At 45.1% G+C, this 26,130-nt stretch overlaps 1 protein-coding gene across 1 annotated transcript in view; it reads right to left on the bottom strand.

Moving 5' to 3' along the window:
* LOC119936898 (GLIPR1-like protein 1) overlaps positions 1-11,003 on the bottom strand; it is a 29,769-nt gene extending 18,766 nt beyond the window's left edge. The window contains exons 1-3 of the mRNA XM_038756458.1: positions 10,627-11,003; positions 2,587-2,832; positions 428-528 (exon numbers count right to left, since the gene is read on the bottom strand). Of these exons, the coding sequence (XP_038612386.1) occupies positions 428-528; positions 2,587-2,832; positions 10,627-10,869 (590 nt within the window). The 5' untranslated portion in view covers positions 10,870-11,003. The remainder of the gene's footprint in view (positions 1-427; positions 529-2,586; positions 2,833-10,626) is intronic.
* Between the last annotated feature and the right edge of the window lie 15,127 nt (positions 11,004-26,130).

Here is a 26,130-nt window from a genome sequence, read left to right as displayed (position 1 = left end):
GGGAGAACTGAGTACTCAGAAAGATGGCTATGTGACCAGAGAGCCTACCAAATCTAGCCAAGTGACTTCCCGAAGAACTTACTATTGTTTGCACTACACATATTTAGTGCTCAATAAATACCACTGATTCCTTGATTCACACCCTCTTTTCCAATTGTATTTGCTCGTGCCTATTGCTCATTTTGAAAAGAAAACACCGCTGAATAGGTGGAATGTAAGGTGGTAGAAATTCAATCAATTAGTAACTGATAAAGATTTACTACAAAGGAAAGCTAAAAATTAGGGCAAAATGGGGTTTGGGGTTTTTTCCTCTCCCTGTAGATGACAGTTCCCCGACCACTGTCACTAAAACCTCAATGAATTATCTTAAGGACTCACTTGTGAATACTATTTTCCCATTAAAAACATTAATAGTAGAGAAACTTACGCTGGTGAATAGTTGCATATAAATATTCCAGTATTCCAACCACCAAGTTTAGGACAAATCCTAATAGCGCAACCGACTTTGTAGGTATAAGCCCAAACAACCTAAGTAAAAAAGGATTCATTAGAATAAAATACGCGACAACACAAAATAACTACTTTGCCATTCAAAAAATGGGGACGTGAGGCCATTACATAAAAGCCACTTCCACCGGTCGTGAGCATGACTGATTCAATTGGATGTGCTTCAAAACAACACAGTTAACCTGTTATTCCCCCACATGGCTAGAGGGAGTGAATCAATACACTCCTGGATGCCATGTATCCGCCTCTTCCCATACGTGATGACTACTCCAGGCAATCAATGGGCCAGTTAGACAGTCTCTGCATTACTCTGTGCCCAGAGTAATGGGAGAAATGAGACCTTGGGTCACTGTGACATGCAGTGGCTCGAGCCCCTGGGCTTTGATGTGCCGATGGTATGTGGACTGCCAGGTGGTCAGAACAGTCAGGAGGCTGATCTCAGGAAGGAAAGGAGATCCAGAGGTCCAGACCGGGCACGGAAGGCTCTTGGCCCTAGGACAACACTGTTTGAACCACGCAGGGGGGGCATCCCTTTCAGCTGCCAGGTTGATGCCAACTAACAGGTGAGACAGTTAGCCCACCCTGGCAGCGCTGAGTATTGTGTGAAGGAGGGCCCTCCGCTTTAGTGCTGATACCCAGAAAGCAGTTCCATAGATTTTGGGTCACCCTGTTCCTTTCTCATTCTTCCCTCTACACTGTAAGCTCATGGTAGGTAGGGAACGTGACTACCAAATCTGTGATATGGTATTCTCTCAAGTGCTTAGTACAGCTCTCTGCATATGGTAATCACCCAATAAATACCACTGATCGATTGACTGATTGAGTGGGGAGAGAACTACAGCCATTATGACTGATGAGGTATTCCATCAAGAACAATGGGCTGAGCCTTGCTACTGAGGCTGCAGGACAGGAATCTGCAAGGGACTAAGTGGTTGTGGGGATAACAGGGTAGCGCCACTTCCACTCTCTTCCCGGCCAGCTGGGTTCCTGCTGGGACACTGCACAGAAGCGCTTAGCACAGTGCTCTGCACACAGTAAGCACTCAATAAATACGATTGAATGAATGAAGCAAGTAGGCGAGCAGGGACGCAGTACACTGCAAAGTGCTCATGAAGGTTTTCTGACATGTAACACCTTTTTCCAGCCCAAATAACCACTGCCCTAAAGCCCGCAGATGCTCTGCCAATCGGTCCTGGCCTCCCCATACCCACCAGTTCTTGTTAAGAACTTCTGCTGGGCCTGACCCCCTCATGGAAAGCTCTCGGGGCATCTCTGTTTCCAAGACCTTGACCGCTAATAGTACAGCCCCAGAATAAGGAACCAGAACCAAAACTCAGGTCCCCTCATTTCCATGGCATCAGCAACAAGACTATATCATAGTCATACTGGAAAATGGCTCTGCAATGCCTAAATACTCACAAGGAAAACAAATCTACCCAGCAATAAAATCTTACAGATATTAGTAAGAAAAGACTTGATGTAAGACTGACAACCTTGGGTACCCCACGAGATACAATTATTGAATAAAATTTGGGGCATGATCTAGAGTGTTCTTAATTTCTGAGGCAACTTTGAGATGTTATGGTTGGCTATAGATTTATGTAGAAGATATATTGGGGGGAAAAAAGCTCAACTGGGTCCTAGACAAGCTTGGTATTAGTTTAGGGCAATGAACTTGACACCTGGCTCCTGGCCTGGACTTCCTCCCTTAGCAGTGCAGTAACTTGATTAAAACAGCCTACATTGTTAAAATCATGGTACCAGTCAGTCAGAAGTAGAAAAAAAAAAGACGTCTCTGCCTAACTTTTCAAGCCCACAAATTCTACCACCAACACTTAGCTCCTTAAAAGAATGACATTCTCAAGGAAGTTCTATCAATTCCAATTTACTTGTGCTTCACAAAAGCTAAAAGTTATGTACATCCTTAGTAAGAAATTGACTTACTCTAGAGACGTTTAAAGGGATAATGCACGAAAAATAACTATTTTCAGAAATACTAATTTTGTTCATAGTGGTGTGTAAAAATTATTTACAGCAAAGCCCATCAATGGAAATTTGACATTAACAAAAAATAATTACCTGAGTATAATGGCCACATACTCCGGTACATCCTTTAGTATCATAAGTGTAGGACCTGAATTCATTGTACCAAGCAGTAATAGCATTTTTTGGATTAAATTTGCCCACGCCTCCAAGCCATATATTTTCTCCTACACTTCTAAATTTAGGGTGGACAGCTCCTTTTTTGCCTAAAAAAGTATTGTGTTTAAACACACATTTCTTTGACCATGCTCTTGCTGTCCTTGCCAGAGCCGCATCCCAACTCTGCAAGATAAAAATTAGGACACATCATTCAGGCTCTAGGTTCGCAGCAGAATCACTGAAATCATTTAATAACTGTAGTATTCGTTAAGCACCTATTGCTTAAAACTTGGCTTACCCATCTTTGCCTTTGTATTTCAGCTAGACAGGGATCTTGCGACAAGGATCCTGCCTTCCTTCTTATTTGGTACTCTCCTAGGACATTAATATGTTGTCACTAAATAAACACTATTTATTGATTTCTATTAAAGATAGTGATTTATTGTGGACCTTTGAAATCTTGCGGCATTTCCTCTGTGATCCACGCAAATGTCTGAGAATTAGGTCCTCTCCGTGCTTGTGGATTTTTGCAGGAATGTCATCTGATCAGGGTGCTTTTCTACTTTTCAGGGCTTTGAATAAGAGGGGTGTTCCCTTCTCCACATTCTGGATGATTTTTTACTCTTTAGAAAGCCTCCTCCTCGATTGAAGGAAGGCACGTTCATTGTGAACAATAGTGTTTATGTAAGGTTCATATTATCTGTATAGTAACCCCTCTTTGTGACGAGGGGAATTCCAACTCCAATCTTTAATGGAAATGACAATAACTGAAGTACTTCTTTAATGCTTACTAAGTACCAAACACCAAATACCAAACACTAAGCCTGGGGTAGACACAATATAAGCAGATTGGACACTGTCCCTGTACCACAGGGGATTCAATCTAAAGGGAAGGGGGACCTGGCATATTACTTTTACAAATGAAGAAACTGAAGCACAATGAAGTTAAATGACTTGCCCAAGTTCACAGAGCATGCAAGTGGCAGAACTGACATTTTAACCCAGGGAAGCAGCATGGCCTAATGGATAGAGCATGGGCCTGAGAATGAGAAGGTTCTGAATTCTAATCCCAGCTCTGGCACTTGTCTGCTGTGTGTTCTTGGGCAAGTCACTTACCTTCTCTGTATATCAGTTGCTTCATCTGTAAAATGGGGATTAAGACTGTAAGCCCCAAGTGAAACATGGACTGTGTCCAATATGATTAACTTTTATCTACCCCAGCGCTTATTACAGTGCCTGACATACACTAGGCACTTGACAAAGACCATAAAAAAGGTCTTCCTCCCAAGCCTGTGAAAGTCTATGGGATTATCTTTTATCACAAACATCTCGTACTCTCCCAGGGGATTAATACAAACATGTGCCCAGTACATCTCAGTAAGAGCTAATCAATCACTCAATGGTACTTTTTGGTACTCCTGTCTTCAGGACATCTCCATCTGGATGTCTGCCCGCCACCTAAAACTCAACATGTCCAAGACTGAACTCCTTGTCTTCCCTCCCAAACCCTGCCCTCTCCCTGACTTTCCCATCACTGCTGACGGCACTACCATCCTTCCCGTCTCACAAGCCCGCAACTTTGGTGTCATGCTCGACTCCGCTCTCTCATTCACCCCTCACATCCAAGCCGTCACCAAAATCTGCCGGTCTCAGCTCCGCAACATCGCCAAGATCCGCCCTTTCCTCTCCATCCAAACCGCTACCCTGCTCGTTCAAGCTCTCATCCTATCCCGTCTGGACTACTGCATCAGCCTTCTCTCTGATCTCCCATCCTCATGTCTCTCCCCACTTCAATCCATACTTCATGCTGCTGCCCGGATTGTCTTTGTCCAGAAATGCTCTGGGCATATTACTCCCCTCCTCAAAAATCTCCAGTGGCTACCAATCAATCTGCGCATCAGGCAGAAACTCCTCACCCTCGGCTTCAAGGCTCTCCATCACCTCGCGCCCTCCTACCTCACCTCTCTTCTCTCCTTCTACAGCCCAGCCCACACCCTCCGCTCCTCTGCCGCTAATCTCCTCACCGTGCCTCGTTCTCGCCTGTCCCGCCGTCGACCCCCAGCCCACGTCATCCCCCTGGCCTGGAATGCCCTCCCTCCCCACATCCACCAAGCTAGCTCTCTTCCTCCCTTCAAAGCTCTGCTGAGAGCTTACCTCCTCCAGGAGGCCTTCCCAGACTGAGCCCCCTCCTTCCTTTCCCCCTCGTCTCCCTCTCCATCCCCCCGTCTTACCTCCTTCCCTTCCCCACAGCACCTGTATATATGTTTGTACATATTTATTACTCTATTTATTTATTTATTTTACTTGTACATATCTATTCTATTTATTTTATTTTGTTAATATGTTTGGTTTTGTTCTCTGTCTCCCCCTTCTAGACTGTGAGCCCACTGTTGGGTAGGGACTGTCTCTATATGTTGCCAACTTGTACTTCCCAAGCGCTTAGTACAGTGCTCTGCACACAGTAAGCGCTCAATAAATATGATGGATAGATATTTTTCGTTCATTTACTGTGTGCAGAACACTGTACTAAGGGCTTGGGAGAGAAAATACCAAAGAGCAGGTATAGACTATTCTCTAGACTATAAACTATTTCTACTCCCTTTTTGACACCCATGCCCATCATCCCCGTCAGCTCTTCCGTACATTGAACTCCCTTCTCAGGCCCCCGGGTTCCTCCCCTTCCTCCTTCCCTCACCCCCAACGACCTGGCCTCCTACTTCCTTAATAATATTAAATCCATCAGATCTGACCTCCCCAAAGTCACTCCCCACCTTCTCCAACCCCCCGGATCTCAACATTCTCCGCTACTCTTCCATCCTTCCCAGCAGTATCCTCAGAGGAGCTCTCCTCCCTCCTTTCAAGTGCTATTCCGGCCACCTGTGCTTCTGACCCCAGCCCACTATTGGGTAGGGACTGTCTCTATATGTTGCCAACTTGTACTTCCCAAGCACTTAGTACAGTGCTCTGCACACAGTAAGCGCTCAATAAATACGATTGATGATGATGATTCCCTCTCATCTCATGAAATCTCTCGCTCCGTCCCTTCTCCCCTCCTTAACTTCCATCTTCAACCGCTCACTCTCTACCGGTTCCTTCCCCTCTGCCTTCAAAAATGCCCATGTCTCTCCCATCCTAAAAAAACCCTCTCTTGACTCCACCTCACCTTCTAGTTATCGCCCCATCTCCCTCCTACCATTCCTTTCCAAACTCCTTGAACAAATCGTCTACACGCGCTGCCTCGAATTCTTCAACACAAACTCTCTCCTCGACCCCCTCCATTCTGGCTTCCGTCCCCTACATTCCACGGAAAATGCCCTCTCAAAGGTCACCAATGACCTCCTGCTTGCCAAATCCAACAGCGCATACTCTGTCCTAATCCTCCTTGACCTCTCAGCTGCCTTCAACACTGTGGACCACGCCCTTCTCCTCAACACGCTATCCAACCTTGGCTTCACAGACTCCGTCCTCTCCTGGTTCTCCTCTTATCTCTCCGGTCGTTCCTTCTCAGTCCCTTCTGCGGGCTCCTCCTCCCTCTCCCATCCTACCTTACTATGGGGGTTCTTCAAGGTTCGGTTCTTGTTCCCCGTCTGTTCTTGATCTACACTCACTCCCTTGGTGGCATCATTCGCTCCACGGCTTCAACTATCATCTCTACGCTGATGACGGCCAAATCTACATCTCTGCCCCTGCTCTCTCCCCCTCCCTCTAGGCTCGCATCTCCTCCTGCCTTCAGGACATCTCCATCTGGGTGTCCGCCCCGCCACCTAAAGCTCAACATGTCGAAGACTGAGCTCCTTGTCTTCCCTCCCAAACCCTGCCCTCTCCCTGACTTTCCCATCACTGTTGATGGCACTACCATCCTTACCGTCTCACAAGCCCGCAAACTTGGTGTCATCCTCGACTCCGCTCTCTCGTTTACCCCTCACATCCAAGCCGTCACCAAAACCTGCCGGTCTCAGCTCTGCAACATCGCCAAGATCAGCCCTTTCCTCTCCATCCAAACCACTACCCTGCTCGTTCAAGCTCTCATCCTATTCTGTCTGGACTACTGTAACAGCCTCCTCTCCGATCTCCCATCCTCTTGTCTCTCCCCACTTCAATCCATATTTCACGCCACTGCCCGGATTGTCTTTGTCCAGAAACGCTCTGAGCATGTTACTCCCCTCCTCAAAAATCTCCAGTGGCTAGCAATCAACCTACGCATCAGGCAGAAACTCCTCACCCTCGGCTTCAAGGCTCCCCATCACCTCGCCCCCTCCTACCTCACCTCCCTTCTCTCCTTCTACAGCCCAGCCCACACCCTCCGCTCCTCTGCCGCTAATCACCTCACCGTGCCTCGTTCTCGCCTGTCCCGTGGTCGACCCCCGGCCCACGTCATCCCCCTGGCCTGGAATGCCCTCCCTCCCCACATCCGCCAAGGTAGCTCTCTTCCTCCCTTCAAGGCCCTACTGAGAGCTCACCTCCTGCAGGAGGCTTTCCCAGACTGAGCCCCCTCCTTCCTCTCCCCCTCCTCTCCCTCTCCATCCCTCCCGCCTTACCTCCTTCCCTTCCCCACAGCACCTGTATATATGCATATATGTTAGTACATATTTATTACTCTATTTATTTATTTTACTTGTACATATCTATTCTATTTATTTTATTTTGTTAATATGTTTGGTTTTATTCTCTGTCTCCCCCTGCTGGACTGTGAGCCCACTGCTGGGTAGAGACCATCTCTATATGTTACCAACTTGTACTTCCCAAGCGCTTAGTACAGTGCTCTGCATACAGTAAGCGCTCAATAAATACGATTGATTGATTGACAGACAACCCCGACTCCAAGTACCTTACAGACTAGAAGGGGAGACAGACATTAAAATAAATTACAAATTGGTATGTACGTAAGTTCTATGAAGCTAGGGGAGGATTAAATGGGCACTTTTGTGAGAGTAGAGCAAAAGCAAGATGTGTTCTCTACACTCAAAAAATTAACGATCATATGGGGAAGATAGACACAGATCAATTGCAAAACGGTGGGGTAGGAGGGAAAACAAGGATATGCCAGGCAGTTTACAAAGACATCATTAGAAAGTAGCTAAGTCAGTAATTGAATGGACACAATCAATCAAGGGAATCAATAAATGGTTTGTATTCAGTTGTGAACAAGAGCACTCTCAATTGCATTTATTGAGCACTGTGGTCAGACCCCTGCACTAAGCACAGGGGAAATTCCGATGTAACAGAGTTGATGAGAAGTGTTCACTGTTAAGGAGCATACAGCCTTAAAGCTGAAGACTTTTGAGAAGCACTGTGGCTTAGTGGAAAGACTAAGTGGACCCCCGGCCCACGTCATCCCCCTGGCCTGGAATGCCCTCCCTCCCAACATCCGCCAAGCTAGCTCTCTTCCTCCCTTCAAGGCTCTACTGAGAGCTCACCTCCTCCAGGAGGCCTTCCCAGACTGAGCCCCCTCCTTCCTCTCCCCCTCGTCCCCCTCTCCATCCCCCCCATCTTACCTCCTTCCCTTCCCCACAGCACCTGTATATATGTTTGTACATATTTATTACTCTATTTATTTTACTTGTTCATATCTATTCTATTTATTTTATTTTGTTAATATGTTTGGTTTTGTTCTCTGTCTCCCCCTTCTAGACTGTGAGCCCACTGTTGGGTAGGGACCGTCTCTATATGTTACCAGCTTGTACTTCCCAAGCGCTTAGTACAGTGCTCTGCACACAGTAAGCGCTCAATAAATACGATTGATTGATTTAAAGAGTGCAGGCTTGGGAGTCAGAGGACGTGGGTTCTAATCCCGGCTCCGCCACTAATCAGCTGAGTGACTTTGGGCAAGTCGCTTAACTTCTCTGTGCCTCAGTTACCTCATCTGTAAAATGGGGGCTACAGCCTAAGAGGAAAAGGGAACAGAGAGTTCATCTCCATTGTAGAGATGAAGAAATTGAGGCTCAGAAAAGTTAAGTGACTTTCCCTAAGTCACACAATGGGGCAGGGCCAGGAGAAGCAGCATGGTGTAGTGGATAGAGCACTGGTCTGGGAGTCAGAAGGTCACGGGTTCTAATCCCAGCTCTGCCACTTGTCTCCTGTGTGACCTTAGGCAAATCACTTCACTTGTCTGTGTTTCACTTACTTCATCTGGAAATTGGGGAGTAAGACTGTGAACCCGATGTGGGACAAGGACTGTGTCCAACCCAATCTGCTTTATTTCCCCTAGCGCTTGGTACTGTGAGTGGCATCTAGAAAGTGCTTAACAAATAATAATAAATAAATTAATAATAATGGCATTTATTAGGCGCTTACTATGTGCAAAGCACTGTTCTAAGCACTGGGGAGGTTACAAGGTGATCAGGTTGTCCCTCAGAGGGCTCACAGTCTTAATCCCCATTTTACAGATGAGGTAACTGAGGCACAGAGAAGTTAAGTGACTTACCCAAAGTCACACAGCTGACAACTGATGGAGCCAGGATTTAATACCTTAATTATTATTAGAAGGAGATCCCCTGTGTGGCACCCAGTCATATGATCATTCCACTACGCCACTTATTCATACGTCAGACTTAAGTGTCAGGAATACCTGAATTACTGTGTTTTAGGTCTAGCTGGGAATTACACTCTGGCACAGGGATCCGGCTTCTTTTTTCAATACTCTTTTTAAAATGGTATTTGTAAAGTGTGTTTGTGCCAGGCACTCTACTGAGCACTGGGGTAGATACAAGTTCATCAGGTTGGACACAGTCCATATTCCACATGGTCTTCACAGTCTTAATAATAATAATAATGGCATTTATTAAGTGCTTACCATGTGCAAAGCACTGGGGAGGTTACAAGGTGATCAGTTTGTCCCACAGGGGTCTCACAGTCTTCATCCCCATTTTACAGATGAGGTAACTGAGGCCTAGAGAAGATAAGTGACTTGCCCAAAGTCACACAGCTGACAATTGGTGGAGCCAGGATCTGAACCCATGACCACTGACTCCAAAGCCCTTGCTCTTTCCACTGGGCCACGCTGTAAAATCCCCATTTTACAGATTGGGTAACTGAGGCAGGCAGAAGTTAAGTGACTTGTCCAAGGTCACAAAGCAACAAATGGTGGGGCCAGGATTAGAACCCAGGTTCTCTGACTACCAGGCCCGTGCTCAATCGGCTTGGCAACACTGCTCCCCGGTGTGCGATCATGGGGTCCCCACTGATACACGAGAAGCAGCGTGGCTTAGTGGCAAGAGCATGGGCTTGGGAGCAAGAGGGTGTGGGTTTTAATCCCGGCTCCACTACATGCCCGCTGTGTAACCTTGGGCAACCCACTTCACTTCTCTGTGCCTCAGTTACCACAGTTACCATGTGGGACAACCTGATTACCTCGTACCTATCCCAGTACTTAGAACAGTGCTTGGCACATAGTACGTGCTTAACGAATACCATCATCATCACTATTATTATTATGACTTGCTGTTCTTGCTCCTAGCCTTCCACCAGGACTGGGGCAATCCTGGGAATGGGCCGACTAGGTCCTGTAGGTAATAATAATAATGATAACAATGAAAAGCAGCGTGACTTAGTGGAAAGAGCCCGGGCTTGGGAGTCAGGGGGCATGAGTTCTAATCCCGCCTCTGCCACTTGCCTGCCGTGTGACCTTGGGCAAGTCACTTAACTTTTCTGGGCCTCAGTTACCTCATTTGTAAAACGGGGATTGAAAGTGTGAGCCCCACGTGGGACAATCTGATCATCCTGTATCTACCCCACCGCTTAGAACAGTGCTTAGCACAAAGTAAGCGCTTAAATATCATAATTATTATCTCAAGCACTTACTATGTGCCAAGCGCTGTACTAGCCAACAAGGCTGATGTTTAAGTGTCGATGGCTAAAGTGACCCGAATCCGAAAATAAAGAACACTGGTTAGCCACGGTGGGTGTGGAGGGGGTGGTGACTGTTGTTCTCTGGGAATGAGGGGAGAAGCGGGGGTCGGGGCCCGGCGCAGCTCTCACCATGTAGCGCATGTTGCTGGCGGGAGGATTGACCTTGGTGCGCAAGTCATTGTGGCCGTCCACGCAAGCCTGGATGAAGGTCCCGTCTTCGATGGACGGGACCTTGGGCGGGGGCCGCCGGGCTCCCAGCGCCAGGGCCAGCAGCCACGTCCAGCGCAGCCACGGGCTCATGTTGCCCCGGGGCCAGGCCGCTCGCAACTCGCGGCCCCTCGGCCCCGCCGGCCCTGGGCCCGCGAGCGCCATCGCCCGGCGCTGCGCGCACGGCAACGGCCCGCCCCCTGACTACCGCCCGCGCGCCCAGCAACGCCACTCACGTGCTCAAGCCTTCCTCCTCCCACTCCGCCCCCTGACGACCGCGCCGCGCGCCTAGTGACGGCACTCACGTGCTCTCAATCCTTCCGCCCCCTGACGACCGAGCCTCGTGCCTATGGCAACGGCACTCACGTGCTCAAACCTTTCTTCCCCCCTCCCCCCCCACCGAGGCGCGCGGGCGCCCTGGAGCTCCGCCCCTTGACGACCGCGCCGCGTGCCTAGCAACGCCACACACGCGCTGCAAACCCTTCCCGCCCCCACTCCGCCTGGAGGCGAGCGCGCGCCCAGGAGCTCCGCCTCCTGACGACCGCGCCGCGCGCTTGGTAACGGCACTCACGTTCCCTCAATCCTTCTGCCCCACTCCGCCCCCTGACGACCGAGCCTCGTGCCTATAGCAACGGCACTCACGTGCTCAAACCGTTCTCCCCCCTCCCCCCCCACTCCGCTCCGAGGCAGCCGGGCGCCCTGGAGCTCCGCCCCCTGACGTCCGCGCCGCGCGCCTAGTAACAGCACTCAGTTGCTCTCAACCCTTCCCGCCCCGCTCCGCCCTGCAGCTCCGCCCCCCGACGACCGCTCCGCGTGCCTAGCAACGGCACTCACGTGTTGTAAACCCTTCCCGCTCCCATTTTTTTTCCATGGCATTTATTAAGCGCTTACTATGTGCAAAGCACTGTTCTAAGCCCTGGGGTAGATACAAGGTAATCAAGTCGTCCCACATGGGGCTCACAGACTTAATCCCCATTTTCCAGATGAGGGAACTGAGGCCCAGAGAAGTGAAGTGACTTGCCCAAAGTCACCCAGCTGACAAGTGTTGGAGCTGGGATTTGAACCCACGACCCTCTGACTCCAAAGCCCGGGCTCTTTCCATTGAGCCACGCTGCTGCTCCAATTATTAATGCTTCTCCCTTCCGCCTGGAGGCGCGCGCGCGCAGTAGCTCCGCCCCCTGACGACCGCACCGCGCGCCTAGCAACGGCACTCACGTGCTGTCAGTCCTTTCGCCCCGCTCCGCCCCAGCCTCGTGCCTATAGCAACGGCACTCACGTGCTCAAACCTTCCCTCCCCCCCCCGCCCCACTCCGCCCCGAGGCGCGCGGGCTCCCTGGAGCTCCGCCCCCTGACGACCGCGCCGCGTGCCCAGCAACGGCACTCACGTGCTCTCACCCCTCCCGGCCGGCCCCCCACTCCGCCCCGAGGAGGGCGCGCGCCCTGGAGCTCCGCCCCCTGACGACCGCCCCGCGTGCCCAGTAATGGCACGCGCAAGTTGCGCGCTGCGGGGCGCGTGGTCTGCAGTGGTGTTTCCCCCTTCTAGACTGTGAGCCCGTTGTTGGGTAGGGACCGTCTTTATAGGTTGCCAGCTTGTACTTCCCAAGCGCTCAGTACAGTGCCCTGCACACAGTAAGCGCTCAATAAATACGATTGAATGAATGAATGAATGAATGAATGTGAGCTCCAGGGCCGAGGGCGGGCAGAGCTGCCTAGATAACGGCTCCCGTCCAAGGCAGCGGCGATGCTTTTGGAAGGAGAGAGAATATTCATCATCATTACATTTGTTAAGCGCTTACTATGTGTCAGGCACTGTACTAAGCGCTGGGGCGGATGCAAGCCAATCGGGTTGGACACAGTGCTTGTCCCACGTGGGGCTCACGGTCTCAATCCCCATTTTACCGATGAGGGAACTGAGGCCCAGGGAAGTGAAATTCTTTCATTCAATCATTTATTGAGCGCTTACTGTGAGTAGAGCACTGTACTAAACGCTTGGGAAGTACAAGTTGGCAACATACCTACCCAACAGTGGTCTCACAGTCTAGAAGGGGGAGACAGAGAACATAACAAAACATATTAACAAAGTAAAATAAATAGAATAAATATGTACAAATTAAATAAAGTAATAAATACGTGCAAACTCTTAAACAGTGATGGGTAATTACACAGTCAAAAAACTAAAATGTTCAATCCTAAATATCAACTGCCTTGGATTTGAGACATGTCTTGCCTCCCATGTTCCTCAGAAGGAAGAATTCTTATACAGAATTCCCAGTACTCCTATCCCAGCTTTATATTAAGACTCAGCCACCAGTTTCTACCCCAGAAACTAATGTAATAATGTCACAGAAAAATCCATTCATGAAAGGAAAAAGAAATTTATTCATTTTCTAGATCTACCACTAGGCCAGCATTAACTTCTTTTAGCTGCTTTTTGCCAGACAGTTGCATGCTATGTAAACAAAGCATCAAGCTGCAGATCGGTTGAATTACTTTTGCATACTGGTGGGGGAAGGGTGGGCTGGGGGGATGGTTCTCCCTCAGGGATACAGTTTCCCACAAACAATAAAAACTAATCTATGGTGAACAGGGTCATTACTAATAAAAACATCCAATATACACCTAATTTGAAAAAGTACCAAATGCAAGGTAATTAATTTTGGCAAGAGACTTCATGGTACACTTTATGAATGATGAACAAATCATCTAGCACATAAAATTTTCAAAAGATCCCCTTTTCAACTCATGAACATGTGGGAACATTAACTGTTCATAAAAGTCTACTGATATTGAATAGAACATTGTAGCTTACTGTTACTTGGAAGATGAGACAGCATGGCACATTATGGCCTTTTTTTTTACAGTGAAAAATAAATTTTATACCAGGCATTATTATGGTTATTATTATGGAAAATACTGGAAAATAATACTTCCTTAATTGAAAGATTTCCTTCTGGTTGATGAGAGTATAAACTCTTCCAACTGGTCATCAAAGGCCAGAAAATATCCTTTTCAACAGTCATTCTTACTTAAACAATTAAAGTGAACCTTTCTGACAAAGTACTCACATTTTCATTATGTATGTATGTCTGAAATGCAATTAATATAAGCTACAGTCTATGTGAAGTTCCCAGTAAAAATGTATTATCAGGCAGAACGGTATTATAGATTATTAAAAGTACCACCTGATTTGGTTAACCTACATTGGGCTAATCAACACAGCATGAAAATGGCAGTAAAATCAAGTAATGGGCACAATTCTGCTTCAGAAAACCAGGCCTTCAGCTGCAGACCAAAGCAGAAAAATTCTGATATAATGAATTTGGCAGCTGATTACTCTAAAACTTATCAGGTTCGTTATTTTTACAAAAGAGACATTACTTAGAAGAACACAGTGGTTAATGGAGGGCTAAAGCAAGTGGCTACAAAGAGTGGTCCAAGAGGAAGAAATGAGGAGACAGACCCAATTAGTAGTGAAGAGCAAGAAATCTCACACACATACACACAACCCCGCCCCGCCCCCTCCATAACCAAACATAACAAGCACAATTCCTCCCAATGTCCCTTTGACCTAATGAGCCTCAGTTTTTCCAGGATCTAGATTTAAGTGGTTGGCTTTTTACTTTTATATTTCTACCAGTGATCTATAAAATGATTTGCAAGGGAGTAGGGCTCCATACAAATGCTAAGGATATTTAATTAATGGGCTACTGTTATGACAGCCCATTAAGGGTGCCAGGAGCAGCTATCCCCAACTACCCAATGTAGACTTCCACAACAAAAACACATGAAAAACAAATATTTCTATGGATTACATAATAGGTGCTCGGACCCAATGAATTAACCACAGTGGTTCTTTCCATCTTGACTTTGGAAAGGAAAATCATGAACACATATTACGATTGCACTTAGGTAGCATAGAAGTGGGTTTTAGGCACTTCTTTTCACCCAAATGCAGTATGTATCTATTAAATATTGGAATAAAAATTAGAAAAGCAAGAGTAACATCTGCAGTTTTCGTCATCATTGAGGCCAATGCCATAAATTTAATACAGCAACCTACAGCACAGCAGACAGCTGGGTGGACATGAAATTACTCACACATCACACAGCAGACAAGTGGCAGAGGCAGAATTAGAACTCAGGACCTTCTGACTCCCAGGCCTGTGCTTTCTCCACTACACCATGCTGCTTCCCCCAAGAATCTCTGCTGGCAGCCCAGTGACCCCCTGCCCACCCACCCGCCCGCCTGCCCAGCACCCGCGTGTCAAAGGGAGCGCACATTAAGAAATTGGCAAACCCATTATCCAAGCCCTCTCTCCAGCCAGTAATACTTGTTTTGTTTTTCCTAACTGCTAGGTTTAAAAAAATATAGAATTTTAGTCAGTGGTTTGCATTCAGGAAGAGCTCAATAAATATGATTGATTGAATGAATGAATGCCCCACAGCCTATTGATCAAATTCAAATTTAAAAAGTTATCTTTTTTCAAAGAGAATACTAACCCCTTTCATCTAATGGAAATGAAAGTCAGAAGTAGCCTGGCCCAGTGGAAAGAGCAGAGGCCTGGGAATCAGAGGACATGAGTTCTAATCCCACCTCTGCCCCTTGCCTGCTGTGTGATCTTGGGCAAGTCACTTAACATCTCTGTGCCTCAGATACCCTATTTGTAAAATGGGGATTAAGACTCTGAGCCCCACAAGGGACAGGGATTGTGTCCAACTTGATTAGCTTGTGTCCATCCCAGCACTTAGGACAGTCCAGTTTCCCAAGTTTCAGGAGCCCAAGGATAGATAGTCAGTCAGTAACATCTATTAAGTGCTTCCAATGTGCCAAGCACTGAGGTAAGTGCTCAGAATATGCATGTACGTAGATATAGGTACAATCTCTGGCATGGCTTAGTAAATAGAGTATAGGCCTGGGAGTCAGAAGGACTTGGGTTCTAATCTTGGCTAGGCCACTTGTCTGCTGTGTAACCTTTGGCAAGTTATTTAACTTCTCTGTGCTTCAGTTAGCTCATATGGGGATTAAAACTGTGAGCCCTTTTTAACCTAATTACCTTGTATCTACCCCAGCGCTTAGTAGAGTGCCTGGCACATAGCACTTAACAAATATCATAGTTATTATTATTATTAACCTTCACGCTGTATCTTGATCTCAGCAGCGTGGCTCAATGGAAAGAGCCCAGGCTTTGGAGTCAGAGGTCAGGGGTTCAAATCCCGGCTCTGCCAATTGTCAGCTGTGTGACTTTGGGCAAGTCACTTCACTTCTCTGGGCCTCAGTTACCTCATCTGGAAAATGGGGATTAAGACTGTGAGCCCCCCGTGGGACAACCTGATCACCTTGTAACCTCCCCAGCGCTTAGAACAGTGCTTTGCACATAGTAAGCGCTTAATAAATGACATTATTATTATTATTATCTATCTCACCGCAGACTTCTCACCCATGTCCTGCATCTGGCCTGGAACATCCTCCCTCCTCCTACCCAACAGACAACTACTTTCCTCTTCTTCAAAGTCTTATTGAAGGCCCACCTCCTCCAATAGGCCTTCCCTGACTAAGCCCTCTTTTCTGTATATATGTATATATGTTTGTACATATTTATTATTCTATTTATTTTACTTGTACATATCTATTCTATTTATTTTATTTTGTTAATATGTTTGGTTTTGTTCTCTGTCTCCCCCTTCTAGACTGTGAGCCCACTGTTGGGTAGGGACTGTCTCTATATGTTGCCAACTTGTACTTCCCAAGCACTTAGTACAGTGCTCTGCACACAGTAAGCACTCAATAAATACGATTGATTGATTTTCATTTTCTTCCACTCCCTTCTGCATCATTCTGACTTGCTCACTTTATTCAATCAATCAATCAATCAATCAATCAATCGTATTTACTGAGCGCTTACTGCGTGCAGAGCACTGTACTAAACACTTGAAGTACAAGTTGGCAATATGTAGAGACAGTCCCTACCCAACAGTGGGCTCACAGTCTAGAAGGGGGAGACAGAGAACAAAACATATTAACAAAATAAAATTAATAGAATAGATATGTACAAGTATTCACTCCCTCTCCCAGCCCCACAGCACATACCCATAATTTATTTATTTATATTAATGTGTGTCTCCCCTTCTAGACTGTAAACTCATCGTGGGCAGGGAAATGTATCTGTTACATTGCTGTATTATACTCCCCCAAGTACTTTGTAAAGTGCTCTGCACACAGTAAGTGCTCAATAAATACCTTTGATTTGATTATTGAGGGAGAGAGGAACATAAGGCAAAATGATGGGCTGAACCAAACAAATCAGAAAGCAACTGTAGTAAAAAAAAGAATAGTTCATTCATTCTTGGGAGGATGATTTCTCATTTCTCCATGCCACTACACACAGGGCTGCCTGATCCAAATTTCCACAACCTTCTCCAGAAGTCAAACATTGTACAAGTATGCTTCTGCCCACCATCTGCTCCTGTGAGGGTGGAATTACATCCCCAGGTATTGAAGGAGGATGGGGACAGCTGAAAAGAGGGGTCCCTTAAAATATAAGCCTGGTGCATTCTTTTCCCGACCAATTAGCCGAGGGATGATGTAGCCAGGACAACTTTTGGCTGGAGTGAGAACTTCACCCCAAGCAGGGGTTAGGAAGGAAGTCGCCTCATCATGCCAGTGTGTGCTGATGGAGAAGTGAAGATCAGGAAAATCAGGCTCATAACTTTGTGAGTTTTTGGGAGAAAAAGTAGAATTTGGCATAGCTCAGGGACCAAGCAATTTTAAAGAGCCCAAATTGTGACCCTGAGCCATACATTATTGATCTCCATTTCCTATTGTGGAAAAAAGGGAATGAGAGGATTACTTCTAGATATAAGAACCAGTCTTCCTGGAGATGGCTAATCTCTGAAAAAGCTTCTTTCAATACATCTTTTTACGTTTTAGGTATAAAGACCTGGTAAGTCAAGAGAGTCCAAGATGGCCTAGCCATTTTAGAAAACATTAGAGAATCAAGGTGGCCAAGTGGAACAAGCACAGGCCTTGGAGTCAGAGGACCTGGGTTCAAATCTTGACTCTGCCACTTATCTGCTTTGTAACCTTGGGAAAGTAAGTCATTTAGCTTCTCTGTACCTCAGTTTCCTCATCTGTAAAATGGGGGTTCAATACTTGTTCTCCTTCCTACTTAGGCTGTGAGTACCATGTGGAAAAGGGACTGTCGGACTTTATTATCTAGTATCTACCCCAGCTCTTTGTACAGTGTTTGGTATATATAGTAGTAATAATGATAATAATAATATTAATAATTCTGGTATTTGTTAAGCACTGTCTAGATCCCAGGCACTGAACTAAGCACTGGAAGGGATACAAGCAAATTGGGTTGGACACAGTCCCTTGTCCCACGTGGGGCTCACAGTCTCAATCCCCATTTTACAGATCAGGTAACTAAGGCTCTGAGAATTTAAATGATTTGCCCAAGGTCACAGAGCAGATGAGGAGTTATTATGCTCACTTGTCCTGGAATTGGGAATGTCCTAAACTACTCCAGACAGCCCTTCCTAGGACTGAGCTCCAGGAGCTTTCGTTCACTTTAAATATCTGAGGTTCCCCTCAGGACTAGAAGATGCTCACTACATTGTTACTGTTTATTACATTTGTTCAGCATTCACTCTGTGCCAAGCACTATGTCAGGGACCGACATAAGAATGGTCATTCAGATACAGTCCCTCACAATTTAAGAAACAGTGAGTGGAGGAACTGGCGACATATATCTAGACTGTAAGCTTGTGGGCAGGGATCGTGTCTGCCAACTGTGTTACATTGTACTCTTCCAAGCCCTTAGTACAGTACTCTGCACAAAATAGGTGTTCAATAAATAGGATTGATTAAAGACAGTTACAAAGTACAGAAAACAAGAACGTTAATGGCAACAGAGTGGTTCTGCACTACAGCCTTAGGAATCTCCTTTTAGACTTTTCATTGCTCCAACAGAGCCATCCAAAGTCAATGGCCTCAATCTTTCCAATGTTCCAAGTGTTCTTGTAGTGGGGTGGCTGCTTTTGAGCTTTCTCCCTGTCCACTTCAGGGGGACAAACCAATGCCACCATGTTGGTCTCTATCCTTTAAGACGCTAGTGAACTACAACCTTATGCTTCTCCCTCCTTTCCCCAGGCTCACAGTCACTGAGAGAGAAGAGGAAATGCACTCAGGCTAGAAATGGTGTCCCTAAATTTCCAGGTTTCAAAAAAAATATATTACCGGCTAACTTTTAATCTTTCCTAACTTCAATGATGGGTAAATATTCGACCTCAAAAACTAAAGAGTAACTTATACTGAAGAATGGGAAACATGTATTGTAACTCAAAGCAAAAGGAAGAAATTTGATCACGTGTTTTAAATCAATTAAAGCAATTAATTCTCTGTTGTTCATAATGAGCCCATATTTTCACTGTTATTGAGCTACTTTATTTAAAGTTATCCTCTAGGGCCTAGTTTCAAATGAATAAAAGTTTTCAGCTAATTAATTTCAAATTGTTTTGCTTATTCACAACATCACTGAAATACCCTTGACACTTGAATAATTATATTGATTCTGATGCGTCATTTTTATAATGATACTTTCAGTGTGTTAAATAGGTAAAATCATGTTATTGAAGTTATAAACATTTGTAGGTGGAAAAAGGAAAGACATCAACTACATACAGGGAAAGTATATTCCTATATCCCCATTATTCATCCTGAGGATAATTTAAAAATTATAATTCACTAGAAAACTAACAAGAAATTTTTTGGCTTGGGAAATTTGCATTGCAAATTGCATAAATCCACATTTACCAGTTGTACTCATCCTGGCCTAGACTCTTATAAGTGCTGGGCCTGACTCAGTCAATCAGTAGTATTGATTGAATTCTTACTGTGTGTAGAGCACTGTACTTTGTGCTTGGAAGAGTACAATATAAGAGAGATCATAGACATGACCATGATCATAGACATGTTCACTGCCACAATGAGTTTAGAGTCTAGTAGGGGAAGACACACATTAAAATAAATTACGGATATGTAATGCGTGCCATGGGGGTGAATATCAAGTGCTCAAGAGGTACAAATTAAAGTGCAAGGGTAGTGCAGAGAGGAAAAGGTGTAGGAGAAATGAGAGCTGAGTTATCAGTCTATCAATGCTATTTATTCTGTGCTTACTATGTGCAGAGCACTATACTAAGTGCTTGGGAGAGTACACTACAACAGAATTAGTGGACACATTCCTTGTCCATAACAAGCTTACAGTCTAGAGGGGGAGACAGACATTATTAATATGAATAAATAATTTGCAATAATCAATCAATCATATTTATTGAGTGCTTACTGTGTGCAGAGCACTGTACTAAGCGCTTGGGAAGTACAAGTTGGCAACATATACAGTCCCTACCCAACAGTGGGCTCATAGTCTAAAAGACTAAAGTCTAATATATAACTGAAAGATATGTAAGTTTTGTGGAGTTGTGGATGGGGCAAATATCAAATGTTCAAAGGTCACAGATCTAACTGCATATATGATGCAAAAGGGAGAGCAAGCCAGGGAAAAGAGGGTTCAATCAGGGAAGGCTTCTTGGAGAAGATGTGATCTTAATGTTTTGAAGGTGGAGAGAGTGGTGGTCTGGCATTTATGGACAGGGAAGGATGTCCAGACCAGGGGGAGGATGTGGGAAAGTGGTCAGCAGTGAGACCGACAAGATCAGTTTACACAGTAAGTAAACTAAAGCTAGAGGAGCAGAATTCGTGGCCTGGGTTGTAGTAGGAGATTAATGAAGTGAAATAGGGGATAGGGTGGGCAAGCTGATTGAGTGCTTTAAAGCTGATGGTAAGGAGTTTCTTTTTGATGTGCAGGTGAATGGGCAGCCACCGGAGGTTCTTGAGGAGTGGGGAGACATAAACTAAACAATTTTGTTGAAAAACGATTTGTGCAGCAGAGTGAAGTATCAACTGGAGTGGGGAGAGACTGGAAGCTGGAAAGTCAGCAAGGAGGCTGATACAGTAATCAAGACAGGATAGGATAAGTGCTTGGATCAGCCTAGTAGCAGTTTGGATGGAGGGGAAAGGACAAGATTTTAGCAATTCTGTGAAGGTAGAGCCGACAAAATTTGGTGACAGACTGAATATGTGGGTTGAATAAGAGAGATGAGTTGAGGATAAGGCCAAGGTTTGAGGCTTGTGAGACGGGGAGAATGGTGGTATTGTCTACAGTGATGGGAAAGTCAGCAAGAGGGTTTGGGCGGGAAGATGAGGAGTTCCGTTTTGGACATGCCTTTATTATTGGTCCTGTGTTAATTAAAAGAGCTCAGTAGCCAAAATAATGAGACTTGAATCTTGGCTACTCTCAAAGGAGAAGGTCAACACCTCTTAAACATCTTCCTTGAGGAATGATGAATGTACATCTATCTGGCATATCCACAGGACTATCATTACGAAACATTTTCCTCACAGGGATCTTCGCTGACCCATTTTCACAGAAGCTAAGTATACATGGGGCAATCATATTGGCAGTTTAAAAAACGTTTTCAGAATCTACTTTTCAAAATAACCCTTGGAAAATCCACTTCATTAGTTACCTAATGATAGAAAGATTTGTTCTTTTTTGATTTCACTCAATCAATCAGCTAGAAGGACTAAAGATAACTTAAAGTAATGCAAGCATGATCTTTTTTGCCTGGAAATTTTGCCAGAATGTGGGTCTTCTGAGTGGCCTTGAAATCTACTGTTCCCCAGCCAATCTCCACAGTTATTGGCCACTTTGTACTGTTTTCCTCACCTGAAACCACTAGCTTTTCCAGCCTTTAGAAACTGTACTGAGGTTTCCCTGTGAAGTACTATGTAATCAGGTTGGAGTTTGTTGGCATCAGGATTCCTGTTGTATCATACTCTCCCAAGCTTTCTCTCTCTGCTCACAGAAAGTGCTCAATAAATACCATTGATTGATCAATTGATTGATTGTTTGATAGACTGAATTATCTGGTTGACAAAGGGCAATCTGCCAACAGAACTGCCTTAATCACTAGGTAAACTGGGTAAGAAGTACCCCAGAGTTCTGATTCTTGCCCACCCCTGCCCGCAATGCTGTGCTAAACTGTGAGGCTCTGAAAATGTTTCACAGTATGGTCAGCATCAAGAGACTCACAGTAAGGAGGGAATGAACCAGCTGTTCCACCAAAGCTATTATGACAGGATTGTGAGAGAAATTCACATTCCCGCTATACGTTCCAAATAATCAGAACTGAAGAGCACAATGGAATTTAATTCCAAAATGCAGGAAGTGAAACAGCCATACGAAGCTACAGCAACATTCCAAACTATATATATAATGGTCCAAACACTCCAACCCTTCTGTCTAATAGACACACTTCTTTGAAAAACAAGCAGTTTCAGATCGACAAGTTTCTAAGGAGAAGCAACTTGGCTTAATGGAGAGAGAACAAGCCTGGGAGTCAAAAGAACCTGGGTTCTAATCCTGGCTCTGCCATTTGTCTGCTGTGTGACCTTGGGCAAGTCACTTAACTTTTCAGTGCCTCAGTTACCTCATCTGTAAAATGGGGATTAAGACTGTGAGCCCTATGTGGGAAAGTAAATGTGTCCAACCTTCTAACTACCGTAGTGCTTAGTATAGTGCCTGGCACACAGTCAGTGCTTAAAAAATACAATTATTATCATTAGTAATAGTAGTAGTATTAGCAGTGGTAGCAGTAATAGTAAGAGTAAATTCCCAGCCCAAGGTTATGCCCAACTTAGAGGCAGGACTGTATCTGATACGATTGTATTGTTACCTACCCAGTGCTAAGTTCAGTGCTTGGCACATAGTAGGCACTTAACAAATACCAGGATTATCAATCAATCCACCAATCTATAGTATTTATTGAGTGCTTAGTAGAAAAAGAAGAGCACAAGTGGCTTCACTTCCTCCCCTTTCTGAAAATCTCACACCAAAGTACCAGGGAATGGAGATCTAGTGCCTTTTTGGCAATAAATTTCACTAAGTATGGTTTTCCTACTTCCTTCCCTTATTTCCCCCTGGTGTCTGGGCTGTTTCCTCTAAATGCATGGTTTGTTGAACAGTCCTGCTAACATGTTGACAGGATTCACAGTGGCCACTAAGAAGGTGCAACTAAACAGCAGCAACAGGGAAATAGCTGGCCGAGGGGGAAGAACCAGGGCCTGGGAGTTAGAGACCCTGGGTTCTACTCTGGCCCTGCAACCTTGTCTGCTGTGAATCCTGGGGCAAGTCACTTCAGTTCTGTGTCTCAGATTCCTCATCTGTAAAATGAAAATTCCAAAATGTTATCCTTGTTACTTTGACTGTGAGCCCTGTGAGGGACAGGAACTGTGTCCAGTCTGATTATCTTTTATCTACCCCACTGCTTGGAACCTAGTAAGTACTAAAAAAACCAAAAAGCATTTAAAACAAAATGAAACAAAAAACTACAGCAGCAGTAAGGATATTTTTAATAAATAATTTACAGTGTGCCAAGTACTCAATTACCTACTCAGGAGAAAACCAGGAGTTTTGATTTTGATTAAGACATGATCCTGAGCTCACAGGGCCTCAAAATCTAGAGGAGGCAGAGGGGAAGAACAAGCATGAGAGGGAGGCATTAAAGGGTAAATTCAGAACACTCACCAACAATAAGAATAGCAGTATGTTATTTATATTGGCATCATGGCTGTCACCTTGAGCTCACAGCAGTCCTGGCTGTGCCAGAGTGGAAAGGGTACAAAAATAGCTATAGTCAGGAGGTTACAGGGGAGGAGGTGAACATTCTACCCCATTGCTTTATTGCAACTTGGCATCTACATGTATGGGTCCCCTAAAATCCCACCCTCTACATGTTGGGCCCGTTTATGGTACACTGATATAATGGCACCTTAGGTCACATAGAATTCATCTCACTAAAATGAACATTAAGCAACTCCAGTTTGTGTGCACTAAATCCCATGGTAAGGGACTATATGTAATCTCCTCCTGTATATTCTCTCCTAGTACTTAGTACAGTACTCTGCACACAGTAAGCACTATTACTACTACTCAAACAGTGTAGCTTGGATCACTTTAATCCTTTCCCTTCCTGGCACCTCTCTAATGAGAACATTTCCATCTAGGAACTCCAGTGCCCTAGCGCTCATTGAGGTTAAGCTAATCTGGGTTTCTGCTCCGTATCACAGTGTGAATGTTGTCTAGGATCCTCCTCACTTCGTCCTCGTATCTTGGGCCTTCTTTACTTGGCAATGGAGATACTGTTTTGTACTCTTTTTGTTGCTGCCATTCAATGGTGTTCTATACTTCTGTTCTATGTCCTCTCAGCTTTTCAACTGTTCCCCAACAAACCTAGGTAAAATTTGAAAGACTCAGGACCTTCACAACTGTTGTTTACCAGTTTAATTTCTGTGGAAATTTCTAACAACACTGAGCTTTTGTTTTGATGATCAAAGTTGTTCAGGGGAAGTCTAGAGAAAGATGCTGTACAAAAATAAGATTTTGAAAGTATGTCTATACACGAGTGTTCAGATTACAGAAGCAGCATGGTTTAGCATGGGCCTGGAAGTCAGAAGGAACTGGTTTCTAATCCCAGATCCGCCACCTGTCTGCTGTGTGACCTTGGGTGAGTCACTCACTTCTCTGGGCCTCAGTTATCTTATCTGTAAAATGGGGATTAAGAGTGTGAACCCTAAGCAGGATAGGGACTGTATCCTATCTGACTTAACTTTATCTACCCCAGCACTTAGTACAGTACCTGGAACACAGTAAATGCTTAACAGCAACCATAAAGAACTCTAAATGTGGCAAATGTGTGTATTTGTAAATCTGTAGTTGTGAAAAGGGGAAGCTATTGCCATCTGTTATAGTTCTGTGTTGTATTCTCCCAAGGGTTTAGTATAGTGATCTGCACACAGTAAGCACACAATAATAATAATAATAATAATAATAATAGTAATAATGGCATTTGTTAAGTGCTCACTAGGTGCCGAACACTGTTCCAAGCGCTAGGGTAGATATAAGGTAATCAAGTTGTCCCAAATGGGGCTCACAGTCTTAATCTCCATTTTACAAATGAGGTAACTGAGACACAGAGAAATGAAGTGACTTGCCCAAAGTCACACAGCTGATCAGTGGCAGAGTCGGAATTAGAACCCACGACCTCTGACTCCCAAGCCTATGCTTTTTCCACTAAGCCATGCTGCTTCTCTAATCAATATGATTGACTGATAGAACTATTGCTATTGAGGCATCTTATTGGCTTGAATATAGTCCAGATGACAGCAGGGAAGGCTGGAATGTGGAGGGTGACTCCCTGCACCCTCTGATCTGACATTCAGTGTCTGCCCACCCCAGTCTGTCCCAGGGGCTGCTGGGTGTGTCTAAAGGTTCTTCAGTGTGTCTGAGTGAAGGAGAGAGCAAGAGGTCATAGGTGGCTGAGAATATGTGTGGCTGAATATAATTGGAAGGGCATCTTCTAGACTGTGAGCCCACTGTTGGGTAGGGACCGTCTCTATGTGTTGCCAGCTTGTACTTCCCAAGTGCTTAGTACAGTGCTCTGCACACAGTAAGCGCTCAATAAATATGATTGATTGATTGACTGATCCTTTCCCCCTCACAGTGACCTCTGATCTTTAGACCCTCTCCACTTTTCCCATTTGGAGTCCATCCCCAACTTTCCCTCTCTTGAAGCACAAATCCACATTCTCAATTTTGCCCTCTCTTCCAAACTCAATTCCCTCACCTGCCATTTCTCTGTCATTCATTCATTCATTCATTTAATCACATTTATTGAGCACTTACTGTGTGCAGAGCACTGTACTAAGTGCTTGGGAAGTACAAGTTGGCAACATATAAAAATGGTCCCTTCCCAACAGTGGGCTCACAGTCTAGAAGGGGGAGACAGACAACAAAACAAGACATATTAACAAAATAAAATAAATATGTGCAAATAAAATAGAATAATAAATACATACAAACATATATACATATATACAGGTGCTGTGGGGAGGGGAAGGAGGTAAGGTGGGGGGGATGGGGAGGGGGAGGAGGGGGAGAGGAAGGAGGGGGCTCAGTCATTCATTAATTCAATTGCATTTATTGAGTGCTTACTGTGTGCACAGCACTGTACTAAGCGCTTGGGAAGTACAAGTTGGCAACATCTAGAGGTGGTCCCTACCCAACAGCGGGCTTACAGTCTAGAAGGGGAAGCCAGACAACAAAACAAGACATAGTAACAAAATAAAATAAATAGAATAAATATGTATAAATAAATAAATAGAGTAATAAATACATACAAACATATATACAGGTGATGTGTGGAATCTCACAGCTCTAACCCCCTACCCTGGATCCCATCCACATTCCGCTGCCTCCTTTCCTGTGCTCACACCGTGGAGTTCTGCTGGTGGAAATTTTCTAAAGG

This window comes from Tachyglossus aculeatus, chromosome 14 (genome assembly GCF_015852505.1).
Source record: "Tachyglossus aculeatus isolate mTacAcu1 chromosome 14, mTacAcu1.pri, whole genome shotgun sequence".
NCBI classification, from domain to species: domain Eukaryota; kingdom Metazoa; phylum Chordata; class Mammalia; order Monotremata; family Tachyglossidae; genus Tachyglossus; species Tachyglossus aculeatus.
This window is presented reverse-complemented; position numbering and strand designations above follow the sequence as displayed.